Source organism: Trachurus trachurus, assembly GCF_905171665.1.
Source record: "Trachurus trachurus genome assembly, chromosome: 8".
NCBI lineage: Eukaryota > Metazoa > Chordata > Actinopteri > Carangiformes > Carangidae > Trachurus > Trachurus trachurus.
The window spans coordinates 27,191,091-27,208,480 of NC_139905.1; the positions used below are offsets into that span (position 1 = coordinate 27,191,091).

The 17,390-nt window shown below is 42.0% G+C and overlaps 1 protein-coding gene across 1 annotated transcript in view; it reads left to right on the top strand.

Moving 5' to 3' along the window:
• The window catches only part of cpt1a2b (carnitine palmitoyltransferase 1A2b), a 56,103-nt gene that overhangs the window by 26,991 nt on the left and 11,722 nt on the right, over nucleotides 1–17,390 (top strand). Inside the window, exons 12-15 of the mRNA XM_083978050.1 lie at nucleotides 2,548–2,653; nucleotides 4,351–4,467; nucleotides 12,714–12,878; nucleotides 17,122–17,250. Of these exons, the coding sequence (XP_083834176.1) occupies nucleotides 2,548–2,653; nucleotides 4,351–4,467; nucleotides 12,714–12,878; nucleotides 17,122–17,250 (517 nt within the window). The remainder of the gene's footprint in view (nucleotides 1–2,547; nucleotides 2,654–4,350; nucleotides 4,468–12,713; nucleotides 12,879–17,121; nucleotides 17,251–17,390) is intronic.

Genomic DNA, 17,390 nt, shown 5'->3' on the forward strand with positions numbered 1-17,390 from the left:
TTTTGGTTTGCTTGTTTTCATATAGCCTAACATTCATTTATATGCGGACCGGAGGCAAGCAAGGGAGTGTGAAAAAAGAGAGCGCGCAAGAGAAACACCAGATTTCATGTTTTCCTACCGGCAAAAGAGCCGATTAGAAATCAAGAGAGGAAAAACAAACATGTACATACATGTGTCCAAGAGGCTTTGTCCCGTCCTCACGTGAGCAACAGAGGATTGGACGGTGGCAAAACTGTCACTGTCACTGCACATCCCACAGCAGGTCGGCTCCACACAGCCTAATTTTATTTTGTAAGGAGAGACTAGATGTTCAATTTTTAAACAGTGACGCGTAGGATATAAACTCTGAGCACCAGACTCACATTGGTTTATAATCATTATTAAATTATAACATGAACTAATAAATCTCCCATCTTTTAAAAAGGTTCACCAGCTTATTTCCTCTTCAACGGGTTCCTCATCACAGTCGCACTAAAAAAAATCCACATTCACCGGCCTAAACGGAGCAGCTTTATCGCACTAGTAGACACATTTTATTTTTCCATTCCCACAGTCAGCAGTTTGATATGACTGTTGCTCAGACTCCTGCATATTTGTTAGAATGAACGGTTTGCTCTTTGGAAACAGTGTTTTTACACATTATCTTTCTCGGTTTGACCTGAACTCCCTCACACACTCTCAGTCTGTCATCCTTTGTACTTCTCTCACAAACTTGAGTGAATCTCTTAAGAGCTTGACAGTAAGAACAAACAGCCTGCGTGAGCGTGCAAACTCCAAATTAACTCCAAGAGCTATCTGCAGTCACTTTGTTAATGTACAAAAAATGACGAGTGGGTGTAAAAATAAAAAAAAAAGACTACTATCAAGGCATTCATGAAGACAGACATTTTCCATTTTAGTGCATCTGATCTCAAAATAAACTGCCACTGATACATTCTCACGAATTTACTTATTTATTGTTTGCAGTGGGTTACCAAAAATAAATGTATCTTGATGTCAAACACAAATATCCTGTGGAGTTGTTCTGGCAAAAGCTGGTTGCCCTTTGTTCCAAACCTAGTGTGCTACAGTAGGGTCACTGAGTCACATGAACAGGAGACCGCACCCAGCTAGTGAGCCGGATGTGGACTGCTGTTTCAACACCACTGAAGTTCTACCTTTTTACTCTTTCCCAAAATTAAGTGTTAAGTGACTCTGCTGGTCCAGTTGCAGGGCAAAAAGACACAAGGGGAATAAAATATTTAGTTGATGTAACAGTATTAAACTGTTATATAAACTGTTTCATCAAAGGTCGTAAAACAGTGACCTTTCATTTTCCTCCTTCCTGGTGTGAATTGTTACTTTCTCTGAATGCGGTAACTGTAAAGGCCACATCTGTCTGCTCCCAAACACCTCAGAACAGCTGGAAAAAAAAGTTTGCATTAATATGGACTAGGATTTGATGATACACTCAGCTCACGAGACGATAGACGATATTGGGAGAAGAAGAAGAAGATGAAAACACCCACAAGCGCGAGAGCACCTGATTGGGTTGTGGTTGTGAATTGTACTGTGCAGTCCAGAGCGGCGGCAGCGGTGATGCCGCTGCGTGAAGTCGCCGCTTTATAATTTGAGCCGTTACAGCGCGACTTGTTCAAGTGCCTGCGTCTGTGTATCTGTGTGTGTGTGCACCAGCGCGCTAGAGAGAGACGGGCCGCCACAGACTCGTTAATTAATGCAAACACTGCTGGTTGATAAGTTTGGTTTTTACCACCACTAACATGCATGTGCGCTTCTCTCTCTCTCTGTGTGTGAGTGAGTGAGTGAACAGAGAAAGAGCGCTATGCGGAGATGAATTAACGGGACGATATTGCGTTGATGAAGAAAAAGAAAAAAAGCAGTGTCAGTTTGTGGCTTGGTCTTGATTCTGTGGCGCTGCACCACATTGGTCTACGTATGGGAAACAATAGGTGTGTGTTTGAGTAAAATGAACGTTTGTGTTTCATTCTATAAACTACTGATAACAATTTCTCCCAAAAATGACAACTGGTCAAAATAACAAAAAAAGATGCAGTGTTTTCAGACCTCAAATAATGCAAAGAAAACAAGTTGATATTCATTTTTAAACAGACCACTAATGTTTTAATTTAGGAAGAGTTCAGATTAATATTGATGGAAATTTAAATTTTTATCCTGCAGCAGCAGTTATTATTTACTGATGCATAATAGTTCTAAGATTTTCTATTAAAATTATTTTTTTTTAATTTTTTGTGTTTTCTTTGTATTTGGAATCAAAAAACGTGACATCGTGGTATTGTGACAACACTAATAACGTTATATAGCATAATGTGACCATACTTTATCACACACTCATACTATCTAGTAGTTCTGCTTGAATTTCTTCTCAAAATGCATCAGATTGATGCTTTCAAATATGAAATATTCAAAATTTTCTTCCGGGGGACCATGCCCCCGGACCCCCCTATAGGGGTCGGATCCTTCTCACCTTTTTCACCCATGACCCGTTTTCATGCCTGATAATAATCATCTTTCTCCTTCGTCCCACAGGTGGTTTGACAAGTCATTCTCCATCGTGATCTACAAGAATGGGAAGAGCGGGCTGAATGCAGAGCACTCCTGGGCTGATGCACCCACTGTGGCACACCTTTGGGAGGTATGTGTGTGTGTGTGTGTGTGTGTGTGTGTGTGTCTGTCTGTCTGTCTGTCTGGCTGTGTTCAATCCGTCGCAGCCATCACTCAGATCAGTCATTCAGAGTTCAAGTACTGCGACTGTGAGAAAAAGGAAGGAAAAAGTAGCTCACGCAACGATGACGCCACAACTGTGCCTCAACATCAAGCCTCATGCAGCTACTGCACATTTATATGATCAAATAAGGGATCACGGATGCAAGTACTGAACTGATTGCTTTGATTATTTTAGGACCACTTGATAAACTATGAAACAACATCACTCAACATGAAAAATATCTCAGTGTGTGTGTTGTGGGTGCATAAGTTAATATGTGTCGACTGAGCAGTAGAATGAAGGCTTGAGGCCCAATGACTCATTCTCCTCCTGCTAAAACAAACATGATGAGGCTGTGCTGAATGAACCTGCTGATAGGTGATGCCTTTATGATTATTACACCAACTTGGGTGTGGGAGTTTCTTTTTAGGTGGACGCAGACTTTTCCACAAGGTAATGAGACAAGCAACGACTACTTAATATCTTAGTCATTTATTTTGCTTTCAGTGGGTTATCATAAAATAACTGCTCTGGAAACTTTTACTGAGCCCATCCTACAGTAAGCCCACTGTGTTGATTCATTCAGAGACTATCAGACACACAGTGTAGGGGCTTTTGTCTTTCCAAATGCACCCTTTAGTTCCGAGTAGTAAAAAGGCTGTCCACCTTGATTGAATTATGGCCAAATGCAACCAGGCACACAAACCTACACATGCCAAACTGGTCCATTATGACTCTGATTCAAGTTTGAACTTGCTTATGTTGATCTTGAGTTTTAAGGACTGTATCATCACTGATAGAAGGGATGGTTAAACATTTTGGCAAATTGTCCCATTGCCATAATCGCTATAGTCATAGCAGTAGGTTCTTTACTTTTCATTGTCGGTGCAAGCTATTAGAATAGAACGGTGGAGCAGAGCTGCGAGCTGCTCAGAGCTACGCTACAGAGGCTCATGGGATTTCTTGGTTTCCTCATCAAACTCATCAAATACACAATCCAAAAACTCCAAAACGCTCTGGTGGACAAGTTGTGACCTGCACATTCACCACGCTATGAGATAATAATGAAGTATTATGAGACACTGAGTTGTTTTCGAGGTAAATTCATGCAAAACCGCTGATGTGCGTTCCCGTCGGGGGCAGTTTTTCGGCAAGCAGTCTCTGCATTTGCCTCAAAAACAACTCTCATAACGTTCCATTATTATCTCATAGCGTGATGAATGTGCAGGTCACAACTTTACAACACATTTAACCACCACAAGTATATTTCAGACCTGTGGAAAGCCACGGAAGTCATCAAAGAAACTTCCTGAGCAAAGGTTCAACCCTGAGCTCCTTCCTTAACATGGAGCTGCCAAGCACAGCAAAGGATATGCAGTTAACACAACACTAAATAAGAAAATATATTTCATCACATAGCCATTCTATTGTCTGAGCGAATGCGAACCATATTGTGAATTAGCTCAAAATATTAGTTTATTATTTAAAAAAAAAAAGATTCTGGTTCTATGTGTAAAGAAATAAAATATTTAAAATGAGTTGCAGGAGCATTTTTAGTTTGAACACATAGTGTGTGTGTCCTGTGTATGTACTCTGATGTTAACCTGTCTCTCCCTTTTCTCCAGTTCACCCTGGCCACAGACGCCTTCCAGCTCGGCTACACCGAGGATGGACACTGCAAAGGCGAGGTGGACCGCTCATTACCCCACCCTCAGAGGCTTCTCTGGGACATTCCCTCGGAGGTACAACCCCCCCCCCCCGTGTGATTTTTTTTCCGTGTCTGTCTAATTGTTTTATGTTGTGTGTGTGTGTGTGTGTGTGCTGGGCTTCATGCCACCTTCCTACTGTGGCGCCACACCAGAAGTTCACCTCATACCAAAACACTGCGTGATGACAAAATGATGGCTAAGTTTGATCAAAACAACAGGGTCGGCAGGTATTAAAAAAACATTTCAGATGTTTATCTTCATGATGATTTAAATGAAAGGATTTTGTTGCCTCTTTGTTGGGTTGAATTGGGATAAAAGGGATCACATTGTGAAGGAGACCTGACAAATGTTTTCTGACATTAGTATCTGATTTCTTTATTGAATGACCACTGTGGCTCAAAATGTCAAGCCAGCTCTGTTTCAAGAACACATTTGTACACATTTGCTATCTGAGCAAAGTGCTGTCCAAATCATAATATAACAAAAAGATGCAAATCAAACAAATACAAGGAAATGTGCATGTACTAGATTCAATAACACAGTAAACTAACCATGCATCAACTCTGCACTGCAGAGTCACTCCAGCATCATTTCTCAACTTGTATATGAACTACTTCAAAACCTTTTATCTCTCTTCCACAGCTGTCTGCTTCCTTTTCACTTCCTTGTTGACTTGACGAGACCTTTCTAACAGTAAATTGGCTACAGGTTTCCTGATTGGCAGTGGTGCAGAATTGTACACTCAAAGTGAAAGTCAGTGACCTTCAATCACTGTTGGTGTCAGCCAAACCTCAACAATACACAATGGATTGTATGGGGTTTTGGTTGCGTGCATCACGATACATGGCAGCGCATGTTTTCATTGTGTCAGAGCTAGTATGAGTTAGTATGAGACACTGAGGTGTGACACAGGAGATAAATGGGCAAATGACGGACAAAGACTATTGTTATGTAGGCCATGATGAGAGAGAGGGAGAGAGATCTCAGTGATATTTTCATGGATTAAAGTTCTCCGTCACCATGACGGATTTCCGTCAATGGGAAAAATGTTTTTTGTTGTGGTTTACTAATGTTGCTCTCGTAAAACTAGCCAGGACCATTGTATTAGCCCAGTGGTTCTCAACCGGGACGGGAGGGTGCAGGTCAGCTCCCGGTCAGTAATTTCTCCTGCTAATCACTGAAGGAAAAAAAGTAAGATTGTAATCTGGCAACCCTGGCCTGCCTGTTTGTCATCGATCGGTTCGTATGAGCACGGTGACGTGACTCAGTCACTCGCTGGAGGCAGTGATACGCCAAGTAGCGTCGGGCCTCCTGCTGCTGTTGACGTCGGCTTGAGCGGACCTGTTGGTCCGAGTGGCCGCGGTTTCGTTTTTTTTTTTTCCTTCCCGTGCAGGTGCACCGCTGCATGGACATGCCTCCCCATAGCAGTTTAAGTTTTTTTTTTTACACTCCAGCCATTCTTGCCTTGTTGCCTTACCATGATAGGAACCTCAGTCAGTAGCTACTCAATGTGCTTTTTTATCTGAAACAAATGTTCCCTTCATGTTCTTCTCAGAGTACACCAGAATGCTTCATTTATGTGTTAAAATCACAATTTTTTTTCTGGGGGGGAATGCCCCCAGACCACACTACAGGGGTTTGGTGACTCACCTTTTACACCACTTCTGAGTTTGTTCCTGGGCTAAGGCATACACACTATAGTCCTTTTTATATGAAAATATTTGGGGAGCAACTGTGTGGCATAAGGGCGGCATAGCGTAAAGATGAACAAGGGGATATGATTGATGACACAACGTTTCGAGCCCGAAACGTTGTGTCAGTAAAATATTCTGGAGCAAAAACGAGGTTGTGCGGGCTATTTTTTCTATTTTCTTCATATATCCATCCCATGCATAGTCTTTTGATTAACTTCATACAAAGTTCAGTCAACAGACGAAACCTAAATTGGATCATAATTTGGTGTGACCACGTTTTGTCTTTAAAACAGCACCAGTCCTCCTCCGGTGGCAGGTTGTTGAACCTTGAAGAGGTCTGACAACTGCCTGTTGCAAAGTGATTGAGATTGTTAATTAGGAAAACGACAGAAAAAACTCCATTCATCAATCCTTCATTCTCCTTATCTGACACAATTAGTCGGCCGTGCTGCATCCGTTTTGTAACAAACTACAACTTAACCGTGGGTGTGCATCATAGAAGCGTTCCCATTTGTCAACAAACACCACACACCACCAGTCTTAAGGCTGGTGTCTTAATTTTGAATTAAACTTTAAAGTGAATTGAAACAACCGTGTGATACTGAATTAACGCAGATCTGTGCAGGTTGTATGTGCACTACTGTTGCATCTGTTACTTCTTGAGCTGAACTGTTGGTCACGTAGAATAGAAAATGCAATCATTTGTCATTCTCATTCAGTTCCTAGCAAATAGTTATTGTGAGTGAAATATCTTTAAAATTGAATCGAAGTGAATTGAATCTAGACCCTGTGACATGAAACTTAATCAATTCAACAAATCCATGACCAGTGATGGAGAAGCTACTTTGCAAGCGTAGCGTTCAGCCTGGCAGTAGTTTGTAAAGCTACATCTAAAAAAAAAGTAGCTTTAGTAACTACTTATACTCATTATACTCATTTAACTCAGCATTAAATAAATCAACATGTGGTGTATATGAAACAAAATATAATGCAAATCAGTCAACAAAAAATGTAATAAAAAATACAAAGAGGTCAACATATTCTAGATCAGTGTGTCTTGAACAACAATGTTTAAAACCATGACAGGAACTTCATAGGCACTAACACATTACTAGCACTAGATGCCAGGGCAGAATTGCTTGTTGACATGACACATGAGCAGTCTCACTCAAAGAGACTTCTGGAACACAATGATGGTAAAATAAAATATATATTATACTGTGTAGGGCTTTTTTTTCATGTACAGTAATTGGCCAAAATAGTAGTTTGTAAATTGAGTAGTTAAACTACAAAAAGTAGTTGAAATACTTGATGCAGCACAAAATATGAATGTAGTTTAACTAACAGCAAGTTACAGCAAATTGTATTTAAGCTATGTAGTTCAACTACATGTAGTTTAAGTCTCCCCAACACTGTCCATGACAGTACCCAGCTCTGGTGTGGATGGTCCAGAGTGCACATCGTGAACACACCACACCCCAGGTCTGAAGCCAGTGGCAGATGAGGCCCGTATTTATTTACTGTAATGTGATAATATAGAAGATATTATCACATTTATAATTGCTCACAGCAGCAGCTCAGATTGCATATTCCAAACAGAATCAGAGTCATAATGGACCGGTTTGGCGTGTGCAGTTTTGTGTGCCTGGTTGCATTTGGCCATAATTCAATCAAGGTAGTAGACAGCCTTGAGTAAAACAACTTTCCCCTGATATAGCACTTCTCAATTTAATTGAATTATTTTGTCTCACTTTGTCCGGCCTTATTTGCACAAACCTCTCTTATGTTTGAACACCAATCTTAGCAGCATACACCAGGAAACAAACCACACCACAGTCAGACGGCTTCTTGCTCTGGTTGCTATGCTGCCATGAATATAGGGCCCTTGACATTCAGATAAAGAGATAACAAATGGTGATGTAAGTGGTTCGGGTTAGGTCAAAGTCATCTGAGTCACAGAGGAAGAGGAGGAGCACAAGGCCCATATTAGAACCCCTGATACATGGTCATGATTGGGTTTTTGACAGTCCATTCATCAAGTAAACCATCTTTAATTCAAAGCCAGGCTGAAGAGGTTTGGTTTGAGTTCATATTTACTAATTGCTACACTAATGGCTCCTGTCTGGTCTGTCGGGAGCCACTTAAAAGCTGCCTGAAGAAAGGTCATAGTGCTGCACTTCAGAACAATTAATATTGTGCCTGTAGACCTAAAGGAGCCACACAGGCTCATAGACTGAAAAGTGTGACACATATACCAGACACAAGACCATGAAGTGCTTAAAAAAAACTGTAGAAGAATTTTAAAATGAATAGAGAAGCTGGAAGGGAGCCAATGCAGGGACTTGAAACAGGGGTAACGTGTTGGACATGCTCATCATTTTGAAGCAACCTTTGAATGATATGACATGTTATAGAATAAGTCCACCATTACATTTATGGATAGAGGTCTTTTAAAGCCACATGACACAGACTGGCCCGATAGGACTGCAGCCTCACTTGACTCTGAATGCTTTACATGCCACTGCATCTAGTTTTGGCATCAAGGAATTCCTACAGCCTTCATCCAGCAGACTAACGCTGCACACAATGTATATAACCCATAAATTCCTCCTGTTGCACCCCATCACAATGTAAACAGAAAGTCAACACTCTCTCAGCCAAAAGAGGAAAGGGAAAGATTACATCAGAAGGGAAGGCAAATCACAATGTGTAAAACGGGTTAGTATACTGAGAGTTCAGGGACAGGGCTGGATGACAAGGGGAGTCAGAGTGGCAGTGGGGATTATGTGTTGGTGTGGAATGCAGTTCGGTTAATAATAAACCTGAAACCGCGCCACTTCCTCCCTCATCTTATTCTGATTATCTTGTGGGTTAATTTCTTGGCACGCCACTCCATGGGCGGCTGTGTGTTTAAGAGAGAGTGTGTGTTGGTTAGTTTGAACATTAAACAGGGGCAGAGACAGCACTCCTGATAATATGTGAACTATACTGTAAGGTAGTTTCCTAAAGAGAAAGTCCCACAGCTCCCCGATCAAGCACAAGAGCAAGTTAAACCAGCTCTCCGCTAAGGGGAAAGGCAGGTATTTTCCCTTTCCCCTTTCACTGAGATCACAGTTTGCATAAGCACATTGTTTTTCAACAGAAGGAATTTCGAATTTGAAACCAAACAGAAAAGGGAAATGAGCCTGCAGTGCTTCCCACAGGTTTGCAAGGAGACTTTGGCAGGGGGTCAGGGGGGAATGTCCGATTGGGGAGGGGCAAACATGACCTCTAAATAGAACAATGACACCCTGATCATGTTGCAGTGTATAGAAGTGGTATAGCAAGTCATTTAAGACAAAATAGTTAAATAAGGTCAGGTTTCATCCATCCATCCATCCATCCAAGTTCGCTAACAGTTTCACTTTCTTGCTAAAACCACAGCTAATTTAATCACTCCATGGATCACAATGGTCAGTGCAGAACTAGGAAGCATAAATAGAGGGAATGGAAAATAAATGCTCTTTGTTCTCCTTCTCATCTTTGTTTCGACTCTGATGCATACAGCTGGATGGCCAGGCCACTCCATGCAGTGCTGTGTACTTTCAACATCTCGTTGTCGTCACTGGCATCACAATATGTAAACTTGAGCCTTCTCTGCATTCGTTTGACATTGAACTCTGGAGAGAGTTACAGTGAAAATAAATGTTGCTTGAGTTCTCATGGACAAAAAGAAGCAAGTAGGTAATATATTGGACAAGAGTGTTTGTGTAAAAGCACATATGGATCCAACTCTAAACAGTAGGGTCATTCATTAGTTTAGATCAGTGGTTCTCAATCATTTTTCAGTGAAGTACCCCCGTGAAGTATTTTTTCAGCCAAGTACCCCCTAACCCAGCGCAAAGCATTTTTGGACCAAAAGACATAAAACACATGAAAAACCGGATTGAAACCACCTTTGGGAGGTTGTTTCCAATTGCATTTGGACAGATCCTTGGACAGAGGATGAAACTAAATGCCTCATTTCAAAGGAGGTTGGTCTCAGACACCACCTATCTCCAATTTACAATGCTGCCCTTTCATCCCTTCCCAGGAGATTCAACAATCTAGCCTCAAAGAACAACAACTGTTCACAAGTGGCAAGTGCCTCCACCGACTGTCGTTATAACAACATAGGGCACTAACGAAGTCGAAACCAACTTTCCATCAAAGACAGTCATTTAAACGACTGTCGTTGGCACTTGGAGCACAAAGGGGAACCAGTGACATCATCACCCTTGTGAACGCCCACACAAGAGGTAAAATAGTGAGTCTCCACACCAGATAGTTGGACCAGTCCCAGCCTGGTCAGATGCGTACATGAACTGATGAACTGTTGTCTTCCTAGACAAATAACTAAGTCCAGTTGCTTTCGATTCAACCTCCTTTGAAATGAGGCATTTAGTTTCATCCTCTGTCCAAGGATCTGTCCAAATGCAATTGGAAACAACCTCCCAAAGGTGGTTTCAATCCGGTTTGCATGTGTTTTATGTCTTTTGGTCCAAAAATGCTTTGCGCTGGGTTAGGGGGTACTTGGCTGAAAAAATACTTCACAGGGGGTACTTCACTGAAAAATGATTGAGAACCACTGATCTATACTAATGAATGACCCTAGACAAATAACTAAGTCCAGTTGCTTTCGATTCAACCTCCTTTGAAATACTATGACCTGGAAAAATGAGAATATGCACCGGCGAAATGCCTCATTAATCTGTGGGGACATGGCTCATGGATGGCTCCGTTGTTGTTGTTCCTGTCACTGTCGCAATTATATGACGTTACACGGTACCAAGCTGGATGACGCCTCCGCTCCGATGTCATTGCTACAGCAACCTGTCAGATCGGTCAATAATGTGTCTGAACAGAGCCAAATCTGATTTGGACACTTGCTAAAAAAAAGTGTGGACAGTCAGGCCTAAAAATCTGATTTGAGAAGAAATCTGATTTGATTCAGATTAGCCTGCAGTCTGAACGCGGCCAATGTTCACTGATAGAATGGAAGGCGTGAACTTGGCTTGGACTGATTATATTGTTTTACCTCAGAGCTTTTGTTGATGGATGTAATGAGTCATTAAATATGCTGTCCTTGCTCCTGTATTGTGTCCACCTTTTAGACATAGGTAATGTTAGAACAAACAAGACTAGGTCAAGTCCTGCTTTTAAAACCTTTAAAAAAAATTAAAAAAAACTCCCATAATTACATTTCCAGAAATCAGATCATCTTCTATTTTTCGGCTCATATTTTCTGGCTCATTTCCAGTGTGTTTAATGTTGTCCTCTCTAGAGAACAGGCTGCATTTCCTGTTTAATTCACTATTTCCTGACTCAGTCTTATCAAAGCATGTCATGAAAACTGGACGCTCCATCCTAAACACACAGTATGGTAAGGAAGATACAAAGTCCTATCCTGTGTATGACTTTACTGGCCAGTTTTGTAATTAAAATGTGTCGGCATCTCGCCAAGATCATGCTGATGTGTCGTCACATAGATTGGAAAACAATAACCGATTAAGTTTTCTTTTGTTTCTGACAAAGTCTGCCCTGCCTGTTCATTTTCAAAATGTAATTTGTCTGCCATTAATCACAGTATATATCAGCACTGAGGTACACACCCACATCTGGAGCACAGTGGGTGTGGCTGTTCAGCTGTAGCGCATGTGTTTTATCACAGCAAAAAAAATATATATATAGAGACGGAGGAAATGTGAATAAAAAATCGATTTTTGAAGATTATCATAAAGAATAAGAATGGCGATTCTTACATGAATTGATTTTGTCATTGTCATTGTCTCAATTGTCATTAACACTGAGTAAAGACGGAGAGGAGTGGGCTGCTCTGTTGTTATCATCTTGGCACCAAGGGGGCAGTTGTCGGTCTGAGAAGTGAAGCTCACTTCCGCGTTCAAAAAACTGCAATCCCCCCGGCTTCCTCTGGGGGCTGGTGTCAGAAGGGAGCATTCCCCATAGACCCCCATGTTAAAATCGCCGATTTTACATCCTCAGTAAACATGTTAAAAGCCTGGTGTCAGAACGTTTTTTTTTCTCAATCGATAGTTTCTACCCCCGCACACACTCTGAGGGGGGTGAATTTTTTTTAAACTCTACCGTTTTACTGTTATTAGGTTAAAACTCTGGCCAATTAGGGCGCGGAAACGCTGAGTGACAGGTCCGAGCAGCTCCGTGGACAGCTGCTTCGAGGCCAGTGGGCGGGTTCTCGGCCGGCCAATCCAACATGGCGCTGTCCAGACCGCCATATTTGAGTCACAAAAACGCCTCCCCAAAACCAATGGGTGACGTCACGGACGCTACGTCCATTCTTTTTACAGTCTATGCTTGGCACACGCACTCGGCGCCTGACTCTTGTTAAAATTAGATTTGTTGTTTAATCAAAACATGGTCTCTGGTTGTAGTTGAGCAGAATGGATCTTGAAACAAAATTAACCAGCAGTTGTTTTCTTTTCTTTTCTTTTTTCTTCTGCCAATAAAGCTTTTTGTGTAGCATTAGACAGATGTCCAGATTTCCATCCCTGTTCCAGCCTTGAAATCTTGTTTTTCTCTTTCCGTCAGGTTCAAGCTCAAGCACAAACTTCCCTGACTGTGGCCCAAGCACTGGCTGATGATGTGGACTGCCATGTGTTCCCCTTCAGCGAATTTGGAAAAGGGCGAATCAAGAAGCTCCGCATCAGCCCGGACGCGTTCATACAGATCGCCTTACAGCTGGCGTACTACAGGGTAATACTCTCACACACGAAGGATTGTGGCACAATTTCATTTTGTTTTGCAATCCTCTGAGGCCGACTTCCACTTCCCCGAAAACCGGGGAACCAATCACAAAGCAGGCTAGGCTTATTCACGATGACGACAGAGGAGCAGCTTTTGCTTACATGCAACATGGCGGCCAGGAAAAGCAGCTACCATTCCACTACACCAGGGGTCATCAACTATATTTGTTGAAGGGCCAGAATCTTTCTCACCAGACACCTTGGGGGCCGGACATTCAAATAGGCCGAGATTGAAATTAAATTCACCTTTTTGCCTAATAATTTATTTGTTTATATTTTATATTCTACACACACGGGCAGAGCTCAGTGGGAAACAGTAGGAGAGACACAGGCCGAGGGGGAACCGGGACACAACACCGGAGGGAGAAGCAGGTCCGTGCAGCTGTGCGCCACGGACGTGCACAAAAAAACAACCGCGTGGCATTAAACACGCGCCGCTACGGCATCGTTTTTGGTTTGTGAGCGCGCATGACACGCATCTACACTGAATGGGTTTGAGTGCGCAAAAGACGCTACATCTGAACGTGCACACCCGGTTTAACCAAGGCGGCGGCCAAACTCACCCAGGCAGCTCGCCTCTGCAGACAGGCAGGGAAAACCCTGCAGTCCAGCCAGCTCCCTAAACTTTCATGCATGGTGCTTTGGGTACCGCGGCGTTTCCTTATCCCAGTGCAGGGGCTCACAGGCACAAATTGAGATTAAGATGCGGCCTGGCCTTAACCAGAGAATAAACAATATGTGGCTGCATCTGATGATCAAGTTCTGACCTGGAATACAAATTCACAGTGAAGATAAAATTATGGCTTTCTTTATTGTCCAGTACCAGCTTACTCAGAGGAATTTTCCATGTAGACCTGCAGTATAGATGCCTGATTAACACCAAATGTGCCTGTCCATTCAGTTCTTACCGTGGTGCGTGTTCAAGTCAATAAAATGACCAGACTGCAGAGGAGCGAGTTGCATTAACATGATCTAAAAGGAAATATGACCAAAAGGAAATTATGCTCTGACGGTGCCAAACCCTCAGACTCACTGTAGCATACCAATGGACAGGGCGAGTATCCTAATTGGTCCTTAACTTTAACTCACCAGTCAGAGAGGCTCAGCAGAAAATAGGACTAAGGAGAACAGTATGTGAAAAAAGTTCCAAACTTCCCCACTTCAGTGACTACTATTATGTCATCAACACACTTCCCTCCGCAAAGTACTGAGTCACCCAGCAGTGGGCCATTACGTGTTGTGTAGTTGTTGCCTCGCAGATTAGATAGATAGAGATAGAGAATACTTTATTCATCCCTAGCAGGTAAATTCAAGTTAGTCCAGTAGCTCACACAACAATGACACACAAAAGCTGAACACAAAAAACATTTTAACAAGTGTTATATAAAACGATTGCAGCAGGAACAAATGATCTCTTAAATCTTTCAGTTCTGCAGGTCAGGGAGATGAGCCTTTTACTGCGGCTGCTCCTCTGACCTGAGAGGGTTTTGTGTAGAGGGTGTTGGGGGTCACCCAGGATGGTCTGTCATCAAGGTGTACTCCAAGGTACTTGTATGACTGAACCACCCCATCCACAGTCACAGGCCGTAAGGATCTTTTGGACCTGCCAAAGTCAATAATAATTTCTTTGGTCTTTGATGTATTAAGCAACAAGTTGTTCTTGTTGCACCAGTCTGTGAACGCCCCCACCAGGTCCCTGTATTCATCTTCCTGTCCCTTCTTCACACATGCCACTATGGCCGTGTCGTCAGAGTACTTCTGAACATGGCAAGATTCAGATGTAGATGTGAAATCTGCAGTGAAAAGTGTGAAGAGCTAAGGTGAGAGCACAGTACCTTGTGGTACTCCTACACTGCTCACCACTGTGTCTGACATGCAATTCCCCAGCCTCACATACTGTGGCCGCTCTGTAAGATAGTTATAGACCCACAAGATGATGGTTGGATCTACACCCATCTTCTCCAGCTTTCCTCTCAGAATACTAGGTTGAATTGTGTCAAAGGCACTGGAAAAGTCTAGAAACAGCAGTCTCACATATCGCCCAGGTTCATCCAGGTAAGAATAAATCCGATTAAGCACACTCTTATCATTCACTCAGACTGTTGCTAGGGACGCCACTGTGATCAGCGGAGCACAAAAAAGAGAAACTATGCAGGATATCTACCGTTATGTTTAATGTTTACCTTCATTCAACAGCTTGGGGCTAATTGTGATGTTAGATAAATGACTTGTAACTTGTTACAGGGAGAGTGGAGGCTCCTTCCACGTCGAGGCTGAAAACACAGCTCTCCTGTCGTCTCTGTGGGGCCGAGAGTCCGCGACACAAACGCATAAACCATGTTTTATGCGTTTTAATTTGCAGTACAATAAACCATAAACCGCAATCTCTTGTTTATGACTGGAGTGGACAGAGGACGAAACGAAATGCCTCATTCATCTGTGTGGAGATGGCACATGGATGGCTCCGTTGTTGTTGTTGTTGTTGTTGTTGTTGTCGCTGTCGCAATTATATGACGTCACACAATACACGCGCTGGATGACTGGACTTGCAGATATGCTAAATTATGCAATTTATAAATCGATAAAGGCGTATTTTGATCAACATTACATCTGAAATTAATAGTTTCACTCATAAGCGTAATAAGCGGGATAATGTAGAGTTAGTCTTTTGTTATGGAGAAATAAAGACTAAGACATCCTTCATCATTTTTTTTTTTTTTTTTTTTGTCTTTTTGGGGATGTTGAGGGTGATATCTTAAAATAGAGTTGCAACAAGCCCCAGAATCTTTTTTTCCTGCTTCCCCCTATGTGTCAGGATACTCTCTGCCAAAGTTCATAGTTGCATGACTGTTTATGCCAATGTAGTACCTAAATATTTGCATTTACATAATTTTGCCAGGAGCATGTCCCAAAAAGAGTGCCTATTGGCTATTGTCCTTGAAGGTCCTAGATATCATTTCCAGTGCAAAACCTTTTATAACATTCCATGTCTGTTTTTTTACTTTGCCCCCTGGGTAACATGAGATATTCTCGATGGGCATATATACAGTGGTGGCCAAAATTATTAGAACAGCTGACAGATCTGAAAACACCTGACCCTTTTTCCCTCAAAAACATGATTTTATTTCATAATGTCAATGAAATATGTAGATGGTTCCTCTGAGCACAATCAGATGACGTGAGTCCTACTGTGTCCATCCACCGCTAACTTTAATATCTGGTATTGTCCACATTTTTGCAGCAACTACAGCAGCACATTTGTCTGGAGATGAATAGTAATAGGGAATGTATTTCCTGAGAACTCCCCAACATTTCCAACAACAACATTTCCCCGAGCGAGCAAATTTAGATTCCCAAGCTGGGAAATTACAGTGCAGCAGCAGCATTGCGCAGATTCACAGTGACGATAACAACATATAGTATAAGAATATAAAGAACTATACATACTAAAATAGCAATAGCAAATAAAATAAAATGTAATGTACAAAAGTATATACAACAGAATTGGCAGTGTTGATTTTAGTGCAAAGTAAAAAAAAAAAAAAATGTGTAATTGTGTGTAGAAAATAAAGTGTGCAGTGACTGTAAATTATGACCAGAGTTTTTCAGCTGTTATTATACAGTGTGATGGCATGTGGCAGGAACGATTTGTGGGGTGAGGCGGGGTGGATAATAAGCAGTAGAAAGCATCTGCTGCTTATTATCCACCTTCCCCAAATTTGCTTGCTGGGGTAGCATTCCATATTTTGTAAGTAAGTGTGTTTCTTCTGTGAAGAAACATGAGTCATGACTGTGTGACACTGACGTAAGAATAATTACCCAAATCTTCTCATAATGGCTCTATTGTATGGTTTATAGAGCATAATGAAGATTAATGGCCAATTCAACAAAAACAACTGAAAGCTCTTAAATATGTCAAGTGTTCTAATCATTTTGGTCACCACTGAATATACTGTATATATTTATAAATATCACATTTACTGTCCTGGCTCTCTGACACGTGCCAGTAACTTCACTGGGCTTTTTGTGCTGCTCATGGTTTACTTTTAGAGCAATCTCTTTAGACCTCCCTTCCTGAACGAGTCTGTTTATCTCTGTCTGTCCCTCCATATTAGGCTGGTATCTCTGAGCTTCAGATGTTTTGACTGAGTTGCATGACTTTCATTTGCTGGCATGTTTTCTCCTCTCCCCAGGACCGAGGCGGTTTCTGTCTGACCTACGAGGCATCGATGACCCGTCTGTTCAGAGAGGGCAGAACGGAGACCGTGCGATCCTGTTCCAACGAAAGCTGCGCCTTTGTCAAAGCCCTTGAGAGTGGAGAGGTGCCGGCCAAGTTCTTGATTCTGCTCTTTTAAAGTTCAAAGAGTGAAAGCTCAGACACAAATTTAAACTCCTTCTGATCTCATATCGCCTCAGACCTTATCGCTACCTGTTTATTCTGTCCCGTGTTTGTGTGGATGAT